The following is a 19699-nucleotide window of genomic DNA, read 5'->3' on the forward strand; positions in this document are numbered from 1 at the left end:
AGCCTATTAGAGAATCAAAAAGGCAGGCAAGAACGGAAACGACTCTTCACAAGTCCATTCTTTCACATGCCAAGAGCTTTCTCTTGGTGAGATTGCCATGAGGTTACCACAAGAAGTCAAGATGGCTATTGCAAAACTATAGGACAGTAAAATCATAGGTTTATTTACTGGCTTTTGAAAGAGTTTAAAGCACCTAAGTCACTATTTAATTGCAAATTTCTCATTAACAGTCTTTCCTCCTTCTGAACATGATAGAACCAACGTTGCTCTGTATGAAGATAAGTGTTTGGGATGAAGGGAAGTCGTGACTTAACATCTTTTCCATGCTGAACAAAAATGTCATCTCTACTACACCTTCATTTTATCAAATAGGTTCAAGATAAGGGTATCAGCCAGATCCTCCCCCACAGAGTGAAAAAAAAGTTTCCACCCAATGCCCAGGATAATCAGTGTGCATCTGAATTGTGACACAGCACTTAAGCTCTGGCTATTTTTCTCCTGCATGAGTTCTTCAGAAATCCAAATGGCAGCCTCTAAATGGCAAAAGTCATGTCTAATTCAACAATATCCTCCCACCCCTTACCATTTTTCATATCATAAATACTCAAAAATGATTGCTGAGTGAATGATCATGTGCAGGCCTTAAATTCACACCTATCTGGGTAGGCTCTGCTGGGTCTCTCTTGTAAAAGTCTGCTGTGTGAGACAGGGGGAAGATGGCGGAAGAGTACGACGCGGAGATCACCTTCCTCCCCACAGATACATCAGAAATACATCTACACGTGGAACAACTCCTACAGAACACCCACTGAACGCTGGCAAAAGACCTCAGACCTCCCAAAAGGCAAGAAACTCCCCACGTACCTGGGTAGGACAAAAGAAAAAAGAATAAACAGAGACAAAAGAATAGGGACAGTACCTGCACCAGTGGGAGGGAGCCGTGAAGGAGGAAAGGCTTCCACACACTAGAAGCTCCTTCGCGGGCGGAGACTGCGGGTGACGGAGGGGGGAGCTTCGGAGCCGCGGAGGAGAGCGCAGTAACAGGAGTCTGGAGGGCAAAGCAGAGAGATTCCCGCACAGAGGATCCGTGCCGACCAGCACTCACCAGCCCGAGAGGCGCCGGGGCTGGGAGCTGAGGCTTGGGCTTCGGTTGGAGCGCAGGGAGAGGACTGGCGTCGTGAACACAGCCTGAAGGGGCTAGTGCGCCAGGGCTAGCCAGGAGGGAGTCTGGGAAAACATCTGGAGCTGCCGAAGAGGCAAGAGACTTTTTCTTCCCTCTTTGTTTCCCGGTGCGTGAGGAGAGGGGATGAAGAGCGCTGCTTAAAGGAGCTCCAGAGATGGGCGCGAGCTGCGGCTAACAGCGCGGACGCCAGAGACGGGCATGAGACGCTAAGGCTGCTGCTGCCGCCACCAAGAAGCCTGTGTGCGAGCACAAGTCACTCTCCACACCTCCCTTCCGGGGAGCCTGTGCAGCCCGCCACTGCCAGGGTCCCGAGATCCAGGGACAACTTCCCCGGGAGAACGCACGGCGCGTCTCAGGCTCGTGCAACGTCACGCCGGCCTCTGCCGCCGCAAGCTCGCCCCGCCTCCGTGCCCCTCCCCCCGGGCTGAGTGAGCCACAGCCCCTGAATCAGTGGCTCCTTTAACCACGTCCTGTCTGAGTGGGGAACAGATGCCCTCCAGCGACCTACACGCAGAGGCGGGGCCAAACCCAAAGCTGAACCCCGGGAGTTGTGAGGACAAAGGAGAGAAAGGGAAATCTCTCCCAGCAGCCTCAGGAGCAGCAGAGTAAATCTCCACAATCAACTTGATATACCCTGCATCTGTGGAATACCTGAATAGACAACAAATCATCCCAAATTGAGGATGTGGACTTTGAGAGCAAGATATATTATTTTTTTCCCCTTTTCCTCTTTTTGTGAGTGTGTATGTGTATGCTTCTGTGGGAGATTTTGTCTGTATAGCTTTGCTTTCACCATTTGTCCTAGCGTTCTATCCATCCTTTTTTTTTAACTTAAAAATTTTTTTAAATAATTTTTTTTATTTTAATAACTTTATTTTATTTTACCTTACTTTATTTTATTTTCTTTTATCCTCTTTCTTTCTTTCTACTTTTTCTCCCTTTTATTCTGAGACGTGTGGATGAAAGACTCTTGGTGCTGCAGCCAGGAGTCAGTGCTGTGCCTCTGAGGTGGGAGAGCCAACTTCAGGACACTGGTCCACAAGGGACCTCCCAGCTCCATGTAATATCAAATGGCGAAAATTTCCCAGAGATCTCCATCTCAACACCAACACCCAGCTTCACTCAACGACCAGCAACCTACAGTGCTGGACACCCTATGCCAAACAACTAGCAAGACAGGAACACAACCCCATCCATTAGCAGAGAGGCTGCCTAAAATCATAATAAGTCCACAGACACACCAAAACACACCACCACACGTGGACCTACCCACCAGAAAGACAAGATTCAGCCTCATCCACCAGAACACAGGCACTAGTCCCCTCCACCAGGAAGCTTACACAACCCACTGAACCAACTTTAGCCACTGGGGACAGACACTGAAAACAACGGGAACTACGAAGCTGCAGCCTGCAAAAAGGAGACCCCAAACACAGTAAGATAAGCAAAATGAGAAGACAGAAAAACACACAGCAGAGGAAGGAGCAAGATAAAAACCCACCAGACCTAACAAATGAAGAGGAAATAGGCAGTCTACCTGAAAAAGAATTCAGAATAATGATAGTAAAGATGATCCAAAATCCTGGAAATAGAATAGAGAAAATGCAAAAAACATTTAACAAGGACCTAGAAGAACTAAAGATAAAACAAGCAATGATGAACAACACAATAAATGAAATTAAAAATACTCTAGAAGGGATCAATAGCAGAATAACTGAGGCAGAAGAACGGATAAGTTACCTGGAAGATAAAGTAGTGGAAATAACTACTGCAGAGCAGAATAAAGAAAAAAGAATGAAAAGAACTGAGGACAGTCTAAGAGACCTCTGGGACAACATTAAATGCACCAACATTCGAATTATAGGGGTCCCAGAAGAAGAAGAGAAAAAGAAAGGGACTGAGAAAATATTTGAAGAGATTATAGTTGAAAACTCCCCTAATATGGGAGAGGAAATAGTTAATCAAGTCCAGGAAGCACAGAGAGTACGATACAGGATAAATCCAAGGAGAAACACGCCAAGACACATATTAATCAACCTGTCAAAAATTAAATACAAAGAAAACATATTAAAAGCAGCAAGGGAAAAACAACAAATAACACACAAGGGAATTCCCATCAGGTTAACAGCTGATCTTTCAGCAGAAACTCTACAAGCCAGGAAGGAGTGGCAGGACATATTTACAGTGATGAAGAAGAAAAACCTACAACCTAGATTACCCAGCAAGGATCTCATTCAGATTTCATGGAGAAATTAAAACCTTTACAGACAAGGAAAAGCTGAGAGAGTTCAGCACCACCAAACCAGCTTTACAACAAATGATAAAGGATCTTCTCTAGGCAAGAAACACAAGAGAAGGAAAAGAACTATAATAACAAACCCAAAACAATTAAGAAAATGGGAATAGGAACATACATATCGATAATTACCTTAAATGTAAATGGATTAAATGCTCCCACCAAAAGATACACACTGGCTGAATGGATACAAAAACAAGACCCATATATATGCTGTCTACAAGAGACCCACTTCAGACCTAGAGACACATAAAGACTAAAAGTGGGGGGATGGAAAAAGATATTCCATGCAAATGTAAATCAAAACAAAGCTGGAGTAGCAATTCTCATACCACACAAAATAGACTTTAAAATAAAGACTATTAGAAGAGACAAAGAAGGACACTACATAATGATCAAGGGATCGATCCAAGAAGAAGATATAACAATTGTAAATATTTATGCACCCAACATAGGAGCACCTCAATACATAAGGCAAATACTAACAGCCATAAAAGGAGAAATCGACAGCAACACATTCATAGTAGGGGACTTTAACACCCCACTTTCACCAATGGACAGATCATCCAAAATGAAAATAAATAAGGAAACACAAGCTTTAAATGATACATTAAACAAGATGGACTTAATGGATATTTATAGGACATTCCATCCAAAAACAACAGAATACACATTTTTCTCAAGTGCTCATGGAACATTCTCCAGGATAGATCATACCTTGGGTCACAAATAAAGCCTTGGTGTATTTAAGAAAATTGAAATTGTATCAAGTATCTTTTCCAACAACAATGCTATGAGACTAGATATCAATTACAGGAAAAGATCTGTAAAAAATACAAACACATGGAGGCTAAATAATACACTACTTAAGAATGAAGTCATCACTGTAGAAATCAAAGAGGAAATCAAAAAATACCTAGAAACAAATGACAATGGAGACACGATGACCCAAAACCTATGGGATGCAGCAAAAGCAGTTCTAAGAGGGAAGTTTATAGCAATACAATCCTACCTTAAGAAATGGGAAACATCTCGAATAAACAACTTAACCTTGCACCTAAAGCAATTAGAGAAAGAAGAACAAAAAAACCTCAAAGTTAGCAGAAGGAAAGAAATCATAAAGATCAGATCAGAAATAAATAAAAAAGAAATGAAGGAATCGATAGAAAAGATCAATAAAACTAAAAGCTGGTTCTTTGAGAAGATAAACAAAATTGATAAACCATTAGCCAGACTCATCAAGAAAAAAAGGGAGAAGACTCAAATCAATAGAATTAGAAATGAAAAAGAAGAAGTAACAACTGGTACTGCAGAAATACAAAGTGTCATGAGAGATTACTACAAGCAACTCTATGCCAATAAAATGGAAAACCTGGAAGAAATGGACAAATTCTTTTTTTTTTTTTTTTTTTTTTTTTTTTTTTTTTTTTTTTGCTGTACGCGGGCCTCTCACTGCTGTGGCCTCTCCCATTGCGGAGCACAGGCTCCGGACACACAGGCTCCGCGGCCATGGCTCGCGGGCCCAGCCGCTCCGCGGCATGTGGGATCTTCCGGGATCGGGGCACGAACCCGTGTCCCCTGCATCGGCAGGCGGACTCTCAACCACTGCGCCACCAGGGAAGCCCCTGGACAAATTCTTAGAAATGCACGACCTTCCAAGACTGAAGCAGGAAGAAATAGAAAATATGAACAGACCAATCACAAGCACGGAAATTGAAACTGTGATTAAAAATCTTCCAACAAACAAAAGCCCAGGACCAGATGGCTTCACAGGCGAATTCTATCAAACATTTAGAGAAGAGCTAACACCTATCCTTCTCAAACTCTTGCAAAATATAGCAGAGGGAGGAACACTCCCAAACTCATTCTACGAGGCCACCATCACCCTGATACCAAAACAAGACAAGGATGTCACAAAGAAACAAAACTACAGGCCAATATCACTGATGAACATAGATGCAAAAATCCTCAACAAAATACTAGCAAACAGAATCCAATAGCACATTAAAAGGATCATACACCACCATCAAGTGGGGTTTATCTCAGGAATGCAAGGATTCTTCAATATATGCAAATCAATCAATGTGATACACCACATTAACAAATTGAAGGAGAAAAACCATATGGTCATCTCAATAGATGCAGAGAAAGCTTTCAATAACATTCAACACCCATTTATGATAAAAACCCTGCAGAAAGTAGGCATAGAGGGAACTTTCCTCAACATAATAAAGGCCATATATGATAAACCCACAGCCAACATCGCCCTCAATGGTAAAAAACTGAAACCATTTCCACTAAGATCAGGAACAAGACAAGGCTGCCCACTCTCACTACTCTTATTCAACATAGTTTTGGAAGTTTTAGCCACAGCAATCAGAGAAGAAAAGAAAATAAAAGGAATCCAAATACGAAAAGAAAAAGTAAAGCTGTCACTGTTTGCAGATGACATGATACTATACATAGAGAATCCTAAAGATGCTACCAGAAAACTACTAGAGCTAATCAATGAATTTGGTAAAGTAGCAGGATACAAAATTAATGCACAGAAATCTCTGGTATTCTTTTTTTTTTTTTTTTTTTTTTTTTTTTTTTTTCTTTTTGCGGTATGCGGGCCTCTCACTGTTGTGGCCTCTCCCGTTGCGGAGCACAGGCTCCGGATGCGCAGGCCCAGCGGCCATGGCTCACGGGCCCAGCCGCTCCGCGGCATATGGGATCCTCCCAGACCGGGGCACGAACCCGTATCCCCTGCATCGGCAGGCGGACTCTCAACCACTGCGCCACCAGGGAGGCCCTCTGGTATTCTTATACACTAATGATGAAAAATCTGAAAGTGAAATCAAGAAAACACTCCCATTTACCATTTCAACAAAATGAATAAAATATCTAGGAATAAGCCTACCTAAGGAGACAAAAGACATGTATGCAGAAAATTATGACACTGATGAAATAAATTGAGGATGATACAGACACATGGAGAGATATACCATGTTCTTGGATTGGAAGAATCAACATTGTGAAAATGACTCTACTACCCAAAGCAATCTACAGATTCACTGCAATCCCTATCAAACTACCACTGGCATTTTTCACAGAACTAGACAAAAAATTTCACAATTTGTATGGAAACACAAAAGACCCCGAATAGCCAAAGCAAGCTTGAGAACGAAAAACGGAGCTCCCTGACTTCAGACTATACTACAAAGCTACAGTAATGAAGACAGTATGGTACTGGCAGAAAAACAGAAATATAGATCAATGGAACAGGATAGAAAGCCCAGAGATAAACCCACGCACATATGGTCACCTTACCTTTGATAAAAGAGGCAGGAATGTACAGTGGAGAAAGGACAGTCTCTTCAATAAGTGGTGCTGGAAAAACTGGACAGGTACATGTAAAAGTATGAGATTAGATCACTCCCTAACACCATACAAAAAATAAGCTCAAAATGGATTAAAGACCTAAATATAAGGCCAGAAACTATCAAACTCTTAGAGGAAAACATAGGCAGAACACTCTATGACAAAAATCACAGCAAGATCCTTTTTGACCCACCTCCTAGAGAAATGGAAATAAAAACAAAAATAAACAAATGCAACCTAATGAAACTTCAAAGCTTTTGCACAGCAAAGGAAACCAAAAACAAGACCAAAAGACAACACTCAGAATGGGAGAAAATTTTGCAAATGAAGCAACTGAAAGGATTAATCTCCAAAATTTACAAGCAGCTCATGCAGCTCAATAACAAAAAAACAAACAACCCAATCCAAAAATGGGCAGAAGACCTAAATAGACATTTCTCCAAAGAAGATATACAGACTGCCAACAAACACATGAAAGAATGCTCAACATCATTAATCATTAGAGAAATGCAAATCAAAACTACAATGAGATATCATCTCACACCAGTCAGAATGGCCACCATCAAAAAATCTAGAAACAATAAATGCTGAGAGGGTGTGGAGAAAAGGGGACACTCTTGCACTGCTGGTGGGAATGTGAATTGGTACAGCCACTATGGAGAACGGTATGGAGGTTCCTTAAAAAACTACAAATAGAACTACCATAGGACCCAGCAATCCCACTACTGGGCATATACCCTGAGAAAACCATAATTCAAAAAGAGTCATGTACCAAAATGTTCATTGCAGCTCTATTTACAATAGCCAGGAGATGGAAACAACCTAAGTGTCCATCATTGGATGAATGGATAAAGAAGATGTGGCACATACATACAGTGGAATATTACTCAGCCATAAAAAGAAACGAAATTGAGCTATTTGTAATGAGGTGGATGGACCTAGAGTCTGTCATACAGAGTGAAGTAAGTCAGAAAGAGAAAGACAAATACCGTATGCTAACACATATATATGGAATTTATGTAAAAAAATGTCAAGAAGAACCTACGGGTTAAACAGGAATAAAGACACAGACCTACTAGAGAATGGACTTGAGGATATGGGGAAGGGGAAGGGGAAGCTGTGACAAAGTGAGCGAGTGGCATGGACATATATACACTGCCAAACGTAAAATAGATAGCTAGTGGGAAGCAGCCACATAGCACAGGGTGATCAGCTCGGTGCTTTGTGACCACCTAGAGGTGTGGGATAGGGAGGGTGGGAGGGAGGGAGATGCAAGAGGGAAGAGATATGGGAACACATGTATATGTATAACTGATTCACTTTGTTATAAAGCAGAAACTAACACACCATTGTAAAGCAATTATACTCCAATAAAGATGTAAAAAAAAAAAAAGTCTGCTGTGCTTTACAAAGAAAAAAGGACTTCTGATCCTGAAAGGGACAAGTTAAGACCAGCTATGCAACACCTTGGAAGGCATTTAACACTGGGTCTTAGTGTCTGCATCTGTGATACAAAGGGGTGGACCTAGCTGATGTCTTTTTGTTTAACTATTTTGTTTTGTTTAGATTGTTTTATTTTACATTTTTTGCTTGTTTTTATCTTTTATTTTATTTAATTTTATTACTTTGTATTTTTAATTTTTATTGTAGTTGATTTACAATGTTGTGTTAGTTTCAGGCGTACAGCAAAGTCAGTCAGTTATACATGTACATATATCCACTCTTTTTTAGATTCTTTTCCCATATAGGCCATTACAGAGTATTGAGTAGAGTTCCCTGTGCTATACAGTAGGTCCTTATTAATTATCTATTTTATATGTAGTAGTGTGTATATGTCAATCCCAATCTTAGCTGATGTCTTAAATGTGCTTTGGCTCTTTAATTCTGAAAACAAAACATTACAGCACCTCCTACAGGCCAGTAGGAAAACATTCCCACCAGGAAAAGCCACTGTCATATTTTAGCCCCTAATTTCAAAACCACTCCACAGAAGCCTAAATTAACCATATTTTTGTTGCACTCCAGTTTTAGGAGAAAGGGGAAATACGTTTAGGGATGAGCAAGGCTCCAGACCTTTACTGTATTCCTTCTGCATACATATTCTAGACCTAAACAGAGAAATCGAGTTGAATAGCCCTACAGCAGAGAATACCTCAGTTATCAAGAAAATATTTAAAATTACATAAAAGTTATTCTACCCTATTTTTAAATTAAGGAGGTCCACAATCATGTTAACTTGAAATGACAGTAGAATTTCTTAAATTTCCAGACATGCATTTCCTAAGTACATCAGGGTTGGCCTAAATAAAATTCTAGAGAGCACGCTCTAGTGGCAAAAAATGCAATTGCTGAATAGCAGTTTCGTCCTGAGATTGCACACACCGGGCAAATAGTAGCTATCATTTGTTGAGCACTTATTACATTTCAAGGACTGGCCTGGATGCTTTACATGGTAATAAGATAAAGGATTTAATAAAGGCAGTTTTCAATGTCACGGAGAGAACAGGGAGTCTTTTATTTCACAGAGGCCAAGCTACACTTTAAGATTTATTTCACTGTGTTTCTCCCACTCCCCCGTGTATGCCTGAACACTAGGAGGGGCATCCAGCCTTAGCACATTCTCCTGCGCCTTTATTGCACCTGCTTGGAGTTCTTAGCTGTGTGACAAGCTCTATAAGTCATATTTCTCTTTTATTTTCAGCTCAGAGCCCTGAATTTCAAGTTGGCAAAATGAAGAGAGAAGAGAGAAAAAAGGAAGCAACACTTGGAGGAAAAAAAAAAGAATAAAGGGGGAACAAACACAGCTCAACACTTTAGGAAAATCTTCATGAGTCTGGGGATCTTTTAATTCAAAAAAGTTACTTTACATGATTTGAGAGGTATTTAAACAGCAAAACATGTATCTATATGATTACAATTTATATTTTTCAGTAATCTACATCATCTTCAGATCTTTTGAGTGTCCTGTGTGATTTATCCTAGTGAATTTCTGCACTTAGCACTACATCTGATAAAACTGGTGCTCAAAGGGGTTTGCTAAATATTACCAATGCTGACTACAAACCTAGACCTACATAGACAAATATCATCATACATTCTAATTATGAATGTTCAGCCCCTTCCTTAAAGAGCCCAAAGTCTCAGCACCAATGCAAGGGTGACCTCTCCACCGAGGTTGCAAACTCTGATGTCTACCAGTTGATCAGTCCCAGCTCTTAGCTGGCTCCATGGGTCCAGATCCTCCAACTTTTTAAAGGACACTAGAGAATGCAGAAACCTCCTAATTTTTAAATTTTGGGAACTTTGAATGTAAACAAAAAAAGAAAACCAGACTATGTGAGAAACACTGTCGGAGCCAAACAAAGCAGGTTTTCTGCCTAGAGGCATCCTTCCGGTTGCAATTTTCAGCCTCTGCTCCCAGGACTGTTGAGAACTGATGTTCAAGGCACCCCTAGGGAACGCCTTCTTGATCAGATCCTACTGACTGTGATGCAGAAACTCCAGAAGGGAAGAGTTGTTGGGTGCTTCTGAGATGCTTTACCATCATTGTACGTCTTGTCCTGGCAAACAACATGTGCTCTTATTCGGTGACTTCCTTATCTGACACTCATTATTTGGATATTCCCACCAGTTTATAAGAATATAAGAATTTGCGGTCTATTGTAAAACACTTTTTTGCTCTTTGCAGTCAACCAGAGTCATCTCTTCTTCTTTGTGGTCATTAACATCTGACCTTCAATAAAACCCACACCAGTTTTCTGGATTAGTCTATGATATCTCTAACAGGGATTGTGGACTCTTCAGGAAGACAGAGGCACTAAGACAATGCACAAATTTGAAATGGGGTCAATGCATTGTTGCATTTTCAGCAATATGAAGGCAGAGCTCCCCTATTAAAAGTCTACATAATCATTTCACATTTTTCACAGTTAACTAAGGAAAACCCACGTTGAGTGGGTTTTCATTTGGAAGAAAAATTGCTCTGGGTCCGTGAAGCTTCAGAATTTAAATTGCTGCGGATCTGTATACGTGTCAAATGTGCACCTTTAATAAATTCTATAAGCACTGCCCTCAACTCAAAATTTTCTCAACTACCGAGCTGTCTTACACTGATACAGAGCAGGTATAAAGCCACCTGTACTTGGGTCTTTCAAAGAAAAAAATACATAGGGAACCTTGCACTTTCTAGGAGGAATAGCTAAGTAGATGTCTTTGCGTTAAAAAAAAAGGGCCTTGTTGAAGCTTCAGTAGGAGATCAGGACAGGGAGGATGGGAGGAAACACTAAGGGGGCCCATGCAGAATCCTCAGGCCAGCTGCCAGAACACCAGAGGCCTACTATTACATATACACGATGGGACTTTAAAAAGTTATAGGTTCAGCAGCTTGATGGTTTTCAACAGGATTGTGGGAGCTTTGTTCCCTTTTTATTTGGTTTCTTTAAAAGATGACTGGAATGAGGGCTTTCCGAGACTTGGGGTAGTCCTCAAACATCTTGAGGTAGAATCTAAAAGACAAGAGAGGAATAATTATAAATACAACCAAGCAGTGGTCAACGACTGAGGTTTGATCTGTTTGGAATCCCTGTTACAAATCAACCTGCAGTTGTTCAGGGCCTGACTCTTTCAGATGGCCATCTATCTATCTTCTTCCTCCCTCCTGCATCCTATCTCTTGTAGATGTTGAAGCTTCTCATGTTGAGAAATAAAAAGTAATAGCCAGGGCTGCCCTGGTGGCACAGTGATTGGGAGTCCGCCTGCCGATGCAGGGGACATGGGTTCGTGCCCCGGTCCAGGAGGATCCCACGTGCCGCGGAGCGGCTGGGCCCGCGAGCCATGGCTGCTGAGCCTGCGCGTCCGGAGCCTGTGCTCCGCAACAGGAGAGGCCACAACAGTGAGAGGCCCGCATACTGCAAAAAAAAAAAAAAAAAAAAGTAATAGCCAGAGGACAGCAGTGGTGGCTGCACAATATGATGAGTGTACCTGATGCCACTGGATTATACACTTAAAATTGTTAAAATGGTAAATTTCATGTTACGTATAGTTTACCCAATAAAAAATACATCATAGCCAGAAAGAAGTACTCAGTGGATTCAACTGAGAAATACAGGGAACCAGAGACCCCAAAGAGCATGGGCAACGTTAACCCTAGAGAACTGGTCATGTTCCCAGGAAAAATATCCGTTCATGAGGCCTGGGAACACCAAGAAAATGTTACCTTGTATTATGGGTTGAATTGTGTTCCCCCCAAATATATGCTGAAGTTCTAACCCCCAGTTCCTGAGAATGTGACCTTATTTTGGAAATAGGGTCACCGCAAATATAATTTATTAAGATGAGGTCATACTGGAGCAGGGTGGGCCCTTAATCCAATATGACTGGTGTCCTCATGAGAAGGGGGAGAAGAGACACAGAGACACACACACATGGGAGAAGGCCATGTGAAGACAGAGGCAGGGATTAGAGTGACGCCGCTATAAACCATGAACACCAAAGACTGCCGGCCACTGCCAGAAGCTAGGAAGAGACAAGGAAGGATTCTTCCCTCGAGCCTTCAGAGAGAGCCTGGCCCTGCCCACACCTTGATTTCAGACTTCTGCCTTCAGAACTGTGAGAGAATAAATTTCTGTTCTTTAAGCCACTCGGTTTGTGGTCATCTGTTTCGGCAGCCCAGGGAGACTAATACATCTTGTAAAAAGGCTTTCCCTTTTTACAGACCAGGCTGTTCTCTTACCCAGTTGAAGCTGGCAGCTCTCAAGTTATAATTAAGATGATACACTCTGTGCAAGTCCCATAGTTTGAACTGAGGGACAAATAGTATTAATATGTTACAGGAGGTGGCTCGTTTTCCGTGCTGTGATTTGAGGTCTGCTGAGCTGCCTCCCACAAACCCCAGTGAGCCCTATGAAAAGATGCCCTCCGCCCTTCCCTCTGAAGCAGGCTGACATAATAGGACAGGGCCTCAGTTTGGATTCTGCTGTTGTACTAGCTTGAACCCTCTGGTGGGATTGCTATCCCTCCCCTGACCAAGCCCAGCGCAGGCCACCCTTCTCAGGGCCCCTCCAACTGCTGGCTGATGCCCTGTCCTCTCCCCCGCCCCTCTGACTCTGGTGGGCAACAGGCCTACCTGAATGGGGGAGAACTATTACACTGACCCCCTTCCAGGCTGGGGACCCTCTGGCGCCCTTCCCCACCAAGCAAAGGAGGGGGTAAGAATAGGTCATGAGGAGTTGCTGTTTCATTCATTTCTCACAGGTCTCTGCATAAATTCCACTCCAAGGAAAAGAACACATTCTTATTTAAACCTTCAAAACTGTGAAATTAATCATTAGCGGGACTAAAACACCTATGCAGGAGTATAAGGGGTTCCTTCAGGGTCCTGGTTCCAAGCCCATTCTCTCTTTGGGCATCCATCCACTCTGTTACCAGTAACCACAGGCTTTCTCTTTCCTCCAGCCCCATTTCAGTGAAGGGATCTGACATTTGCCTTTACAGCCTGATAGCAACTTAGTATGTAACCCTTTCCCTTCCAGTGATACTTTTCCTTAACCCTTTTGTCCCTACCCCATCCCAGGCTCAGGGATTGGGAGGGAGGGAGGAGTTAGTAAAGCTTTAGGCTAGACCTACAGGGGAATGGGTCTAAACCCCTGCAATTCCCAGCATTCCCCAACAGATGGCACAGTCCTGAAACTGCACCACACAAGTACATAATTGTTGACCCTATCTTCCCAGGAAGCCAGCAATGACCTTGGTAATGATTTATGGAGGGTGGAGGTAGAGGAAGGAGGAGAGTACCAAAATAAGCCCTGGTATTACACAGATTCCAAGAAAATAATCCTAGAGTTTCCAGGGCTCTGTGATTACCTGAACAGTTAGCACCAAACCCAGAATTAAAAATAGTAGGCACACTACGTACAGGGCTAGTACTTTTCCCCAGTAGTTATCCATCCTGGCTGTACCTCAGAATTACCTGTGAAGCTTTGGAAAGTGCAACCTGGGCTCCCACCTATGGAACACACTTGAAGAGATGTGGCAGAAGTGAATTGAAGCACGGAAATGGAATCTACGTCTTGTACCTCCTCTTACCTGTTGTCCACTGCCAAACAGCAGCCATTGCCAGATAAGCCTGATAGGAGGGCACAGAGCCTGGGTCAACTAACTCATGTGGACACTGAGTGCTTCTCTCTGGGAAGCCTTCTTCAACAAGGAGGCATGTGGCTTCCCAAGTCACTTTGGTGCTCCTGTCTACCTGGGTTTGTTTTTGCTCATAGGAAGAAAAAAAATTGTTACTGTTACAGTCATCCAGCTAAATTTTAACTTCAGTGAAAATCCAAACAGTCAGAATTTATCCGTCTGGATAATTTTATCAACCTTACCTTGTAAAAAAAAAAAAAATCTCTTCGGTGTCTATATCTGACTCCGTGTGTTAATAAAAGCCTATTTGGAGAAGAAAGCTATGTGGATGCTGCCACCTTGATTGAAAAGTTTACCTATGGTGGTGAAAAGCTCGCAGCCCAAGGAAACAAAGTGAGAAAAATGCAAATCCAAGTGCTGGGAGGGACCAAGTGGCCAGGGCATAGCCGATCCATTCAATGATCTCGCCAAGGAAATTGGCTCCAGAAACGTACGTGAACAAGCCACCTGCGTGCAGAAGAATCAACAAGTCAACCATCAGTGCTAGATCATTGCCGCATTAAAACCCCTGTGTTTTGTTCCAAAATACATAAGGGAACCTAGGATGAATGTGGGGCTGGAGACTGCCTTCAGAGTAATGGGAGTTTGGTGGAATCCTCTTGGGGAGAAGGGAAAACAGCATCAGCATCCTGTAGCCCTCAGAACATCCTGGAATTGTGAGGAGTGGCCCCAACTGCTGGATGGGCTCCATCTAAATCTCCAACAACTGCTGGACTACTGGCTCTGGACAGGACAAGGATGCAGTGCAGGAGGTTGGGGATGGTTTCGTTCTATTAAGTAACATTTCCAGCTACCACTCACCTTCTCACTCCTTCCCTGGACACCCACACAGCACGTCCACCACACACAAGTTAAAACAACACACCACGTGAAAACAATAAAAACCTGAACTGATGTGAGAATTAGTCAGATTCTCCTTTGGCATTTGCCCTCCCACCTCTGCAAAGCAGTACACTCCGTTCGAGTTTAAAGTACAGAGTGGGAGCTGCAAGGGTTTTGACCTACTGGAGGCTGGTGAAGTCTGTTTCTATTGATTTTAAAGATTTCCTTTTCTACCCAACCTCTATTTCTGACCTCAAAACTGTATCTAGAAATCAACACATTTATAATGTTAGGAAATATATCCACACTCAATATTTCTGCCCCACACTAAACTGGGCAAGTTTCACCCCAAACAATTTTTTCTTTCCATACTTATACAAAGAATATTTTGTTTTTAAGTCATTATCTAACATAACTTAATAGTTGAAGACTAACCTTGGCAATTTCACTTTTAAGAGCTTTCTCTGCTCTTCTCTATTTGTCTAGTTACTGAATGAAGACTTAAAAAATCAAAGCCCCTTAAAGCTATCTTCCTGAAGGATGATATTGCATCAGCAGTTCCTGACCTGTAACTCCCCAGGAGTTAACACTGGCCTACTGCAAAGGGTCTATAAATAGTCTGTGAATAGAGCAAATGGTGTATCTCAACCTACAGTATTATTTTTGTTTGATGTAGGTACCGAAAGGATGTTAGCAACATTCAAATTCATTTAAGTGTTACCGAATTCAAAGTAGCTTTGTCATTATTTTTTTTAATCAGTGGATATTAGCCTGTGCTAACATCACGTCATAATTCAGTAATTTTTAAATGTAAATAAAGAGTTGTATTTACATCAAAAAGGGTGAGAGCCATTGACCTACACAAATACCCACCTAAAAATGTTGAAGGGTGACTTGGACGAATTCACTCCCACCTGCTTATACTTGTCAACCTCACACCTTGGTTACTTGGGAACACTTCGACTTCAAATATTCTGCACCTTTATCTCTGAAAATGCACTTGTACTTGTTAGACTTCCCATCCTAATTTTTGATTAAGTAAATATGGTTCTCTACACCTTTTAGAACATACGAGTGGCAGGAAATAAACAAATACTACCCCCTGACTACTCACTAGGTAAGTCTAGTGAGACTTACTGAAGAGGACACATTTGTTGGTCATGCATGATTAGGCTTCATTTGCTAACCTAGGAAGGATCGACACTCCGTACATATGATTAATTTTTTGTGTCAAGTTGACTGGCCATGGGGTGCCCAGATATTTGGTTGGCCGTTATTTCTGGGTGTGCCCGTGAGGGTGTTTCTGGATAAGATTAACATTTGAATCAACAGACTGAGTAAAGCAGATTGTCCTCCCCAGGGCTGATGGTTATCCAATCCACTGGAGGCCTGAATAGAACAAAAAACACGGTAAGGGAGAATTCACTCTCTGTTTTTGAGCTGGGACATTGGTCTTCTCCTGCATTCAGACTGGAACTTACACGGAAGCTCTCCCAGTTCTCAGGCCTTGGGACTCAGACTGGAAATTACACTGCCTACTCTCTGCGGGCTCCACCCTGTAGATGGAAGATCATGGGATTTCTCAGCCTCCATAGTCATGTGAGCCAATTCCTCATAATAAATTCCTTTATTTATCAATGTCTAAATCTATATTCTATTGGTTCTATTTCTCTGGAGAACCCCAGTACAGCACATAATAATCTTACCTACTGCAACTAAGAGGCAGCCTACTTTCACCCTACCCCAAACCCCTCCCTCCCCCCACCTGCAGGGTATTGTGATCAGGAACCTTCCTGGGGGCTCTTCTCTTGAACTTCCAGGTTCAGATGAGGACTGCAAATGTGCTGTGGGGTAGGATGGGATGTGGAGGAGAAGTCAGGGACATATTGGGATATATTGTGTCATCTGGGCCCTCTCTGCCCCCTGTCCCTTTGTTACTCATAGTGTAATTCCTGAGACAGGCTCTCAAGGAAGAGTGGGAATCTGGAGGGCAGGGGAGACATTACCTTGTGGAATCCTATAGATGATTTCTCCAGGCTTCCTGAGCTGGCGCAATATATAGTCACTGTGAATGTTGATTCCCATTCCCAAAATAAATAAGAAGACACCTTAGCAAAGAAGAGAGGGAGAAGTTAAAAATATATCCTGTTTTTGGTGTATTTCTCACAATCTAAAGTTTTTGTTGTTGCTGTTGTTTTTCTAAAAATGAAGGGAAGGGCATTTGACTTCGAATTTTAAGAATGAAACTAAGGCAAAAAAGTGGGGGAGGGGGCAACTAACCCTGGTCCTAAACTTGAATGAAGGGGCTGTGCTCTTTCATAAACCAAAGGGCTGAAAATGCACAGTGTCACGTGATAGAGACAAGTGGGAAAGGAGAGAGGGAGGCCCTACCATCATGCAATACTTAAATAAGTAAATAAACAAATAAATGAATGAATAAATAGCAAGCTTTCGGCCCATTCACAGATAATCAAACCATGGTCGGCAAACTCAACAGCCAACTCTAATTCCTTCTCCTTTGCCACCCCCACCACAGAGGCTGAGAGACGGTCTTGTGACCTAGTTCTGCCAAGAGGATGTAAAGGGAAGTCTTCTGGAGGTTTCCTTGGAAATCTTTTGCTTTTCTGATAAAGGGGGCTAAATGGGACCAGTGCCTCTATGGCCTCCCTCTTCCTTTGTTGCCAGATGCGATGCCTTGAGCTACAGGAAATGTCTTGCAACCATGAAGTGACTGTGATGAGGACTAGAAGTAAATATTCTCACAACAGTGGAGCAGAAAGTGCCTGGGGTCTTAATGACACCAGCAAGCAGCTGGAGGAATGCAGAAGCCACCTACCTTTGGACAATCTTGTTATGTAAGAAATATAAATTCTTAATTATTTAAGTCACTAAGAGTTGGGTTTCTGTGACTTATTGCTGAGAGCACTACTGATTGATATACCCACGTTCATGGAAGTAATCGGAGAGCTTGGCACCTAGCAAACTGGTTTCCACCATGGCCAGTTCACACACACACTCCCCTTCCCCATTCACAGGTACAGAAAGGGCCCTGGTCTGAGATGAGCTCGGGTCAGGGATGCTATGTATTACATCCCAGTGGGCCCAGAATCACTCACTGCGCCACATAGACGCCCAACCCCAGCTCTCAGCCAAGTGTATTTGTGCTGATCAAAATACATCAGGCAGGGGACTTCCCTGGTGGTGCAGTGGTTAAGAATCTGCCTGCTAGTGCAGGGGACATGGGTTCGATCCCTGGTCCGGGAAGATCCAACATGCTGTGGAGCAACTAAGCCCGCAAGCCACAACTACTGAGCCCGCTCACCACAACTACTGAAGTCTGTGTGCCCCAGAGCCCATGCGCTGCAACTACTGAGCCCACATGCTGCAACTACTGAAGCCTGCACACCTAGAGCCCGTGCTCTGCAACAAGAGAAGCCACCACAATGAGAAGCCCATGCACCGCAACAAAGAGTAGCCCCCATTTGCTGCAACTAGAGAAAGCACACACGCAGCAAAAAAGACCCAACGCAGCCAAAACTAAAAATATAATAAAATAAATTTAAAAGAACAAACATCAGGCAAAAAGCAAGAACAGCTGAATTAAAAACAGTCACATCTACTCTCACCTCATTTGCTATGATATGAAACAATGATTGTTAATGTTGTCTTGTCAAAAGATTATTAGCCTGGAAGAAAGGAAACCTGGGAAGGGACACCAGTGGAGGGAGGACAAGGGGGTGGGAAAGGGAGGGGAGATAGCATGCACAACAGTGGAAAAGCAGGCACCTTAGATTCGATCTCTGTGTGTCCTTGGACAAGTCACTTAACCTCTCTCAGCCTCAGTGTTCTTATCTGTAAAATGTAGATTCTAACAGTACCTATCTTACAAGGATGGTATGAGACTCATTCATGTGTTGATTCTTTCATTAATTTATTCAGATAACATGTGTTGAGGTCTTACTATGTACCAAGCACTGTCCTAAACACCAGGGACATAGTAGTGAGAAAAACAGTCAAGGTGTCTGTTCTCATAGAGCTTACATTTCAGTGGAGAAACACACAAATGAATTAAAATAATGAAAAATTTTAAATCACATAATATCACTACAAAGCAGAAAATCAAAGTAGGATAAGGAGATAAAGAGTGAATTGGGGTGGGGAGGAAGTGTTTCTACTTTAGATGAGGTCAATAGGAAAAGCTTTTCTGAAGATCTGGCATCTGTCCTATGATTTGAATAATGAGAATACAAAGATCTGAGGAAGAGCATTCTGGTAGAGGGACTAACAGATGCAAAGGTCCTGAGGCTAGTATAGGTTTAGCATGTCTAAGAAACAGAAGGAAGGTGCTACAGTTAATGCTTTAAGATAGATGCTGGGGGGCGGGGGGTGGTGGTAATGAGGAGATGAGAAGAGGATGGAACTTTCAAAATCCCATCAAGCTCTACAGGATATGGTGAGGAGTGTGGATTTTTAACTGCAACAGGAAGCCGATGGCAGGTTTTAAGCTGGGGAGAATAGGATCTGATGTCAGTTTATTATCATTATAAAAGAAGTATATATGTTTTGTGGAAGATGAAATGCTAATTAGCAGAAATAAGAAAACCAAGACACTTCGTTCCTACCACCCAGGAACTACCACCATTAAACACTTTGGTGCATGTCCTTCCAGATCTTCATCTTATGTAACATCTAGGCATATTCCAATTTCCTCAAATGTCCCCAGAATACCACTTCTAGCTGGTTCGTGTAAACCAAAGTCCAATATAGGACCACACCTGACATCTGGTCATTACATCCTTTAAGGACATTTTCATCTAGCCCAGACCCCTGTCTTTTTTTTTTTT

The 19699-nt window shown here is 42.4% G+C and overlaps 1 protein-coding gene across 1 annotated transcript in view; it reads right to left on the reverse strand.

The window, feature by feature from the left end:
* Positions 1–11280: 11280 nt before the first annotated feature.
* The window catches only part of SRD5A2 (steroid 5 alpha-reductase 2), a gene marked incomplete at both ends in the record, with an annotated part of 59739 nt that continues 51320 nt past the window's right edge, over positions 11281–19699 (reverse strand). The window contains 3 exons of the mRNA XM_082642797.1: positions 11281–11347; positions 14330–14480; positions 16862–16963. Of these exons, the coding sequence (XP_082498923.1) occupies positions 11281–11347; positions 14330–14480; positions 16862–16963 (320 nt within the window). The remainder of the gene's footprint in view (positions 11348–14329; positions 14481–16861; positions 16964–19699) is intronic.

Source organism: Mesoplodon mirus (assembly GCF_964341445.2).
Source record: "Mesoplodon mirus genome assembly, chromosome: 14".
NCBI lineage: Eukaryota > Metazoa > Chordata > Mammalia > Artiodactyla > Ziphiidae > Mesoplodon > Mesoplodon mirus.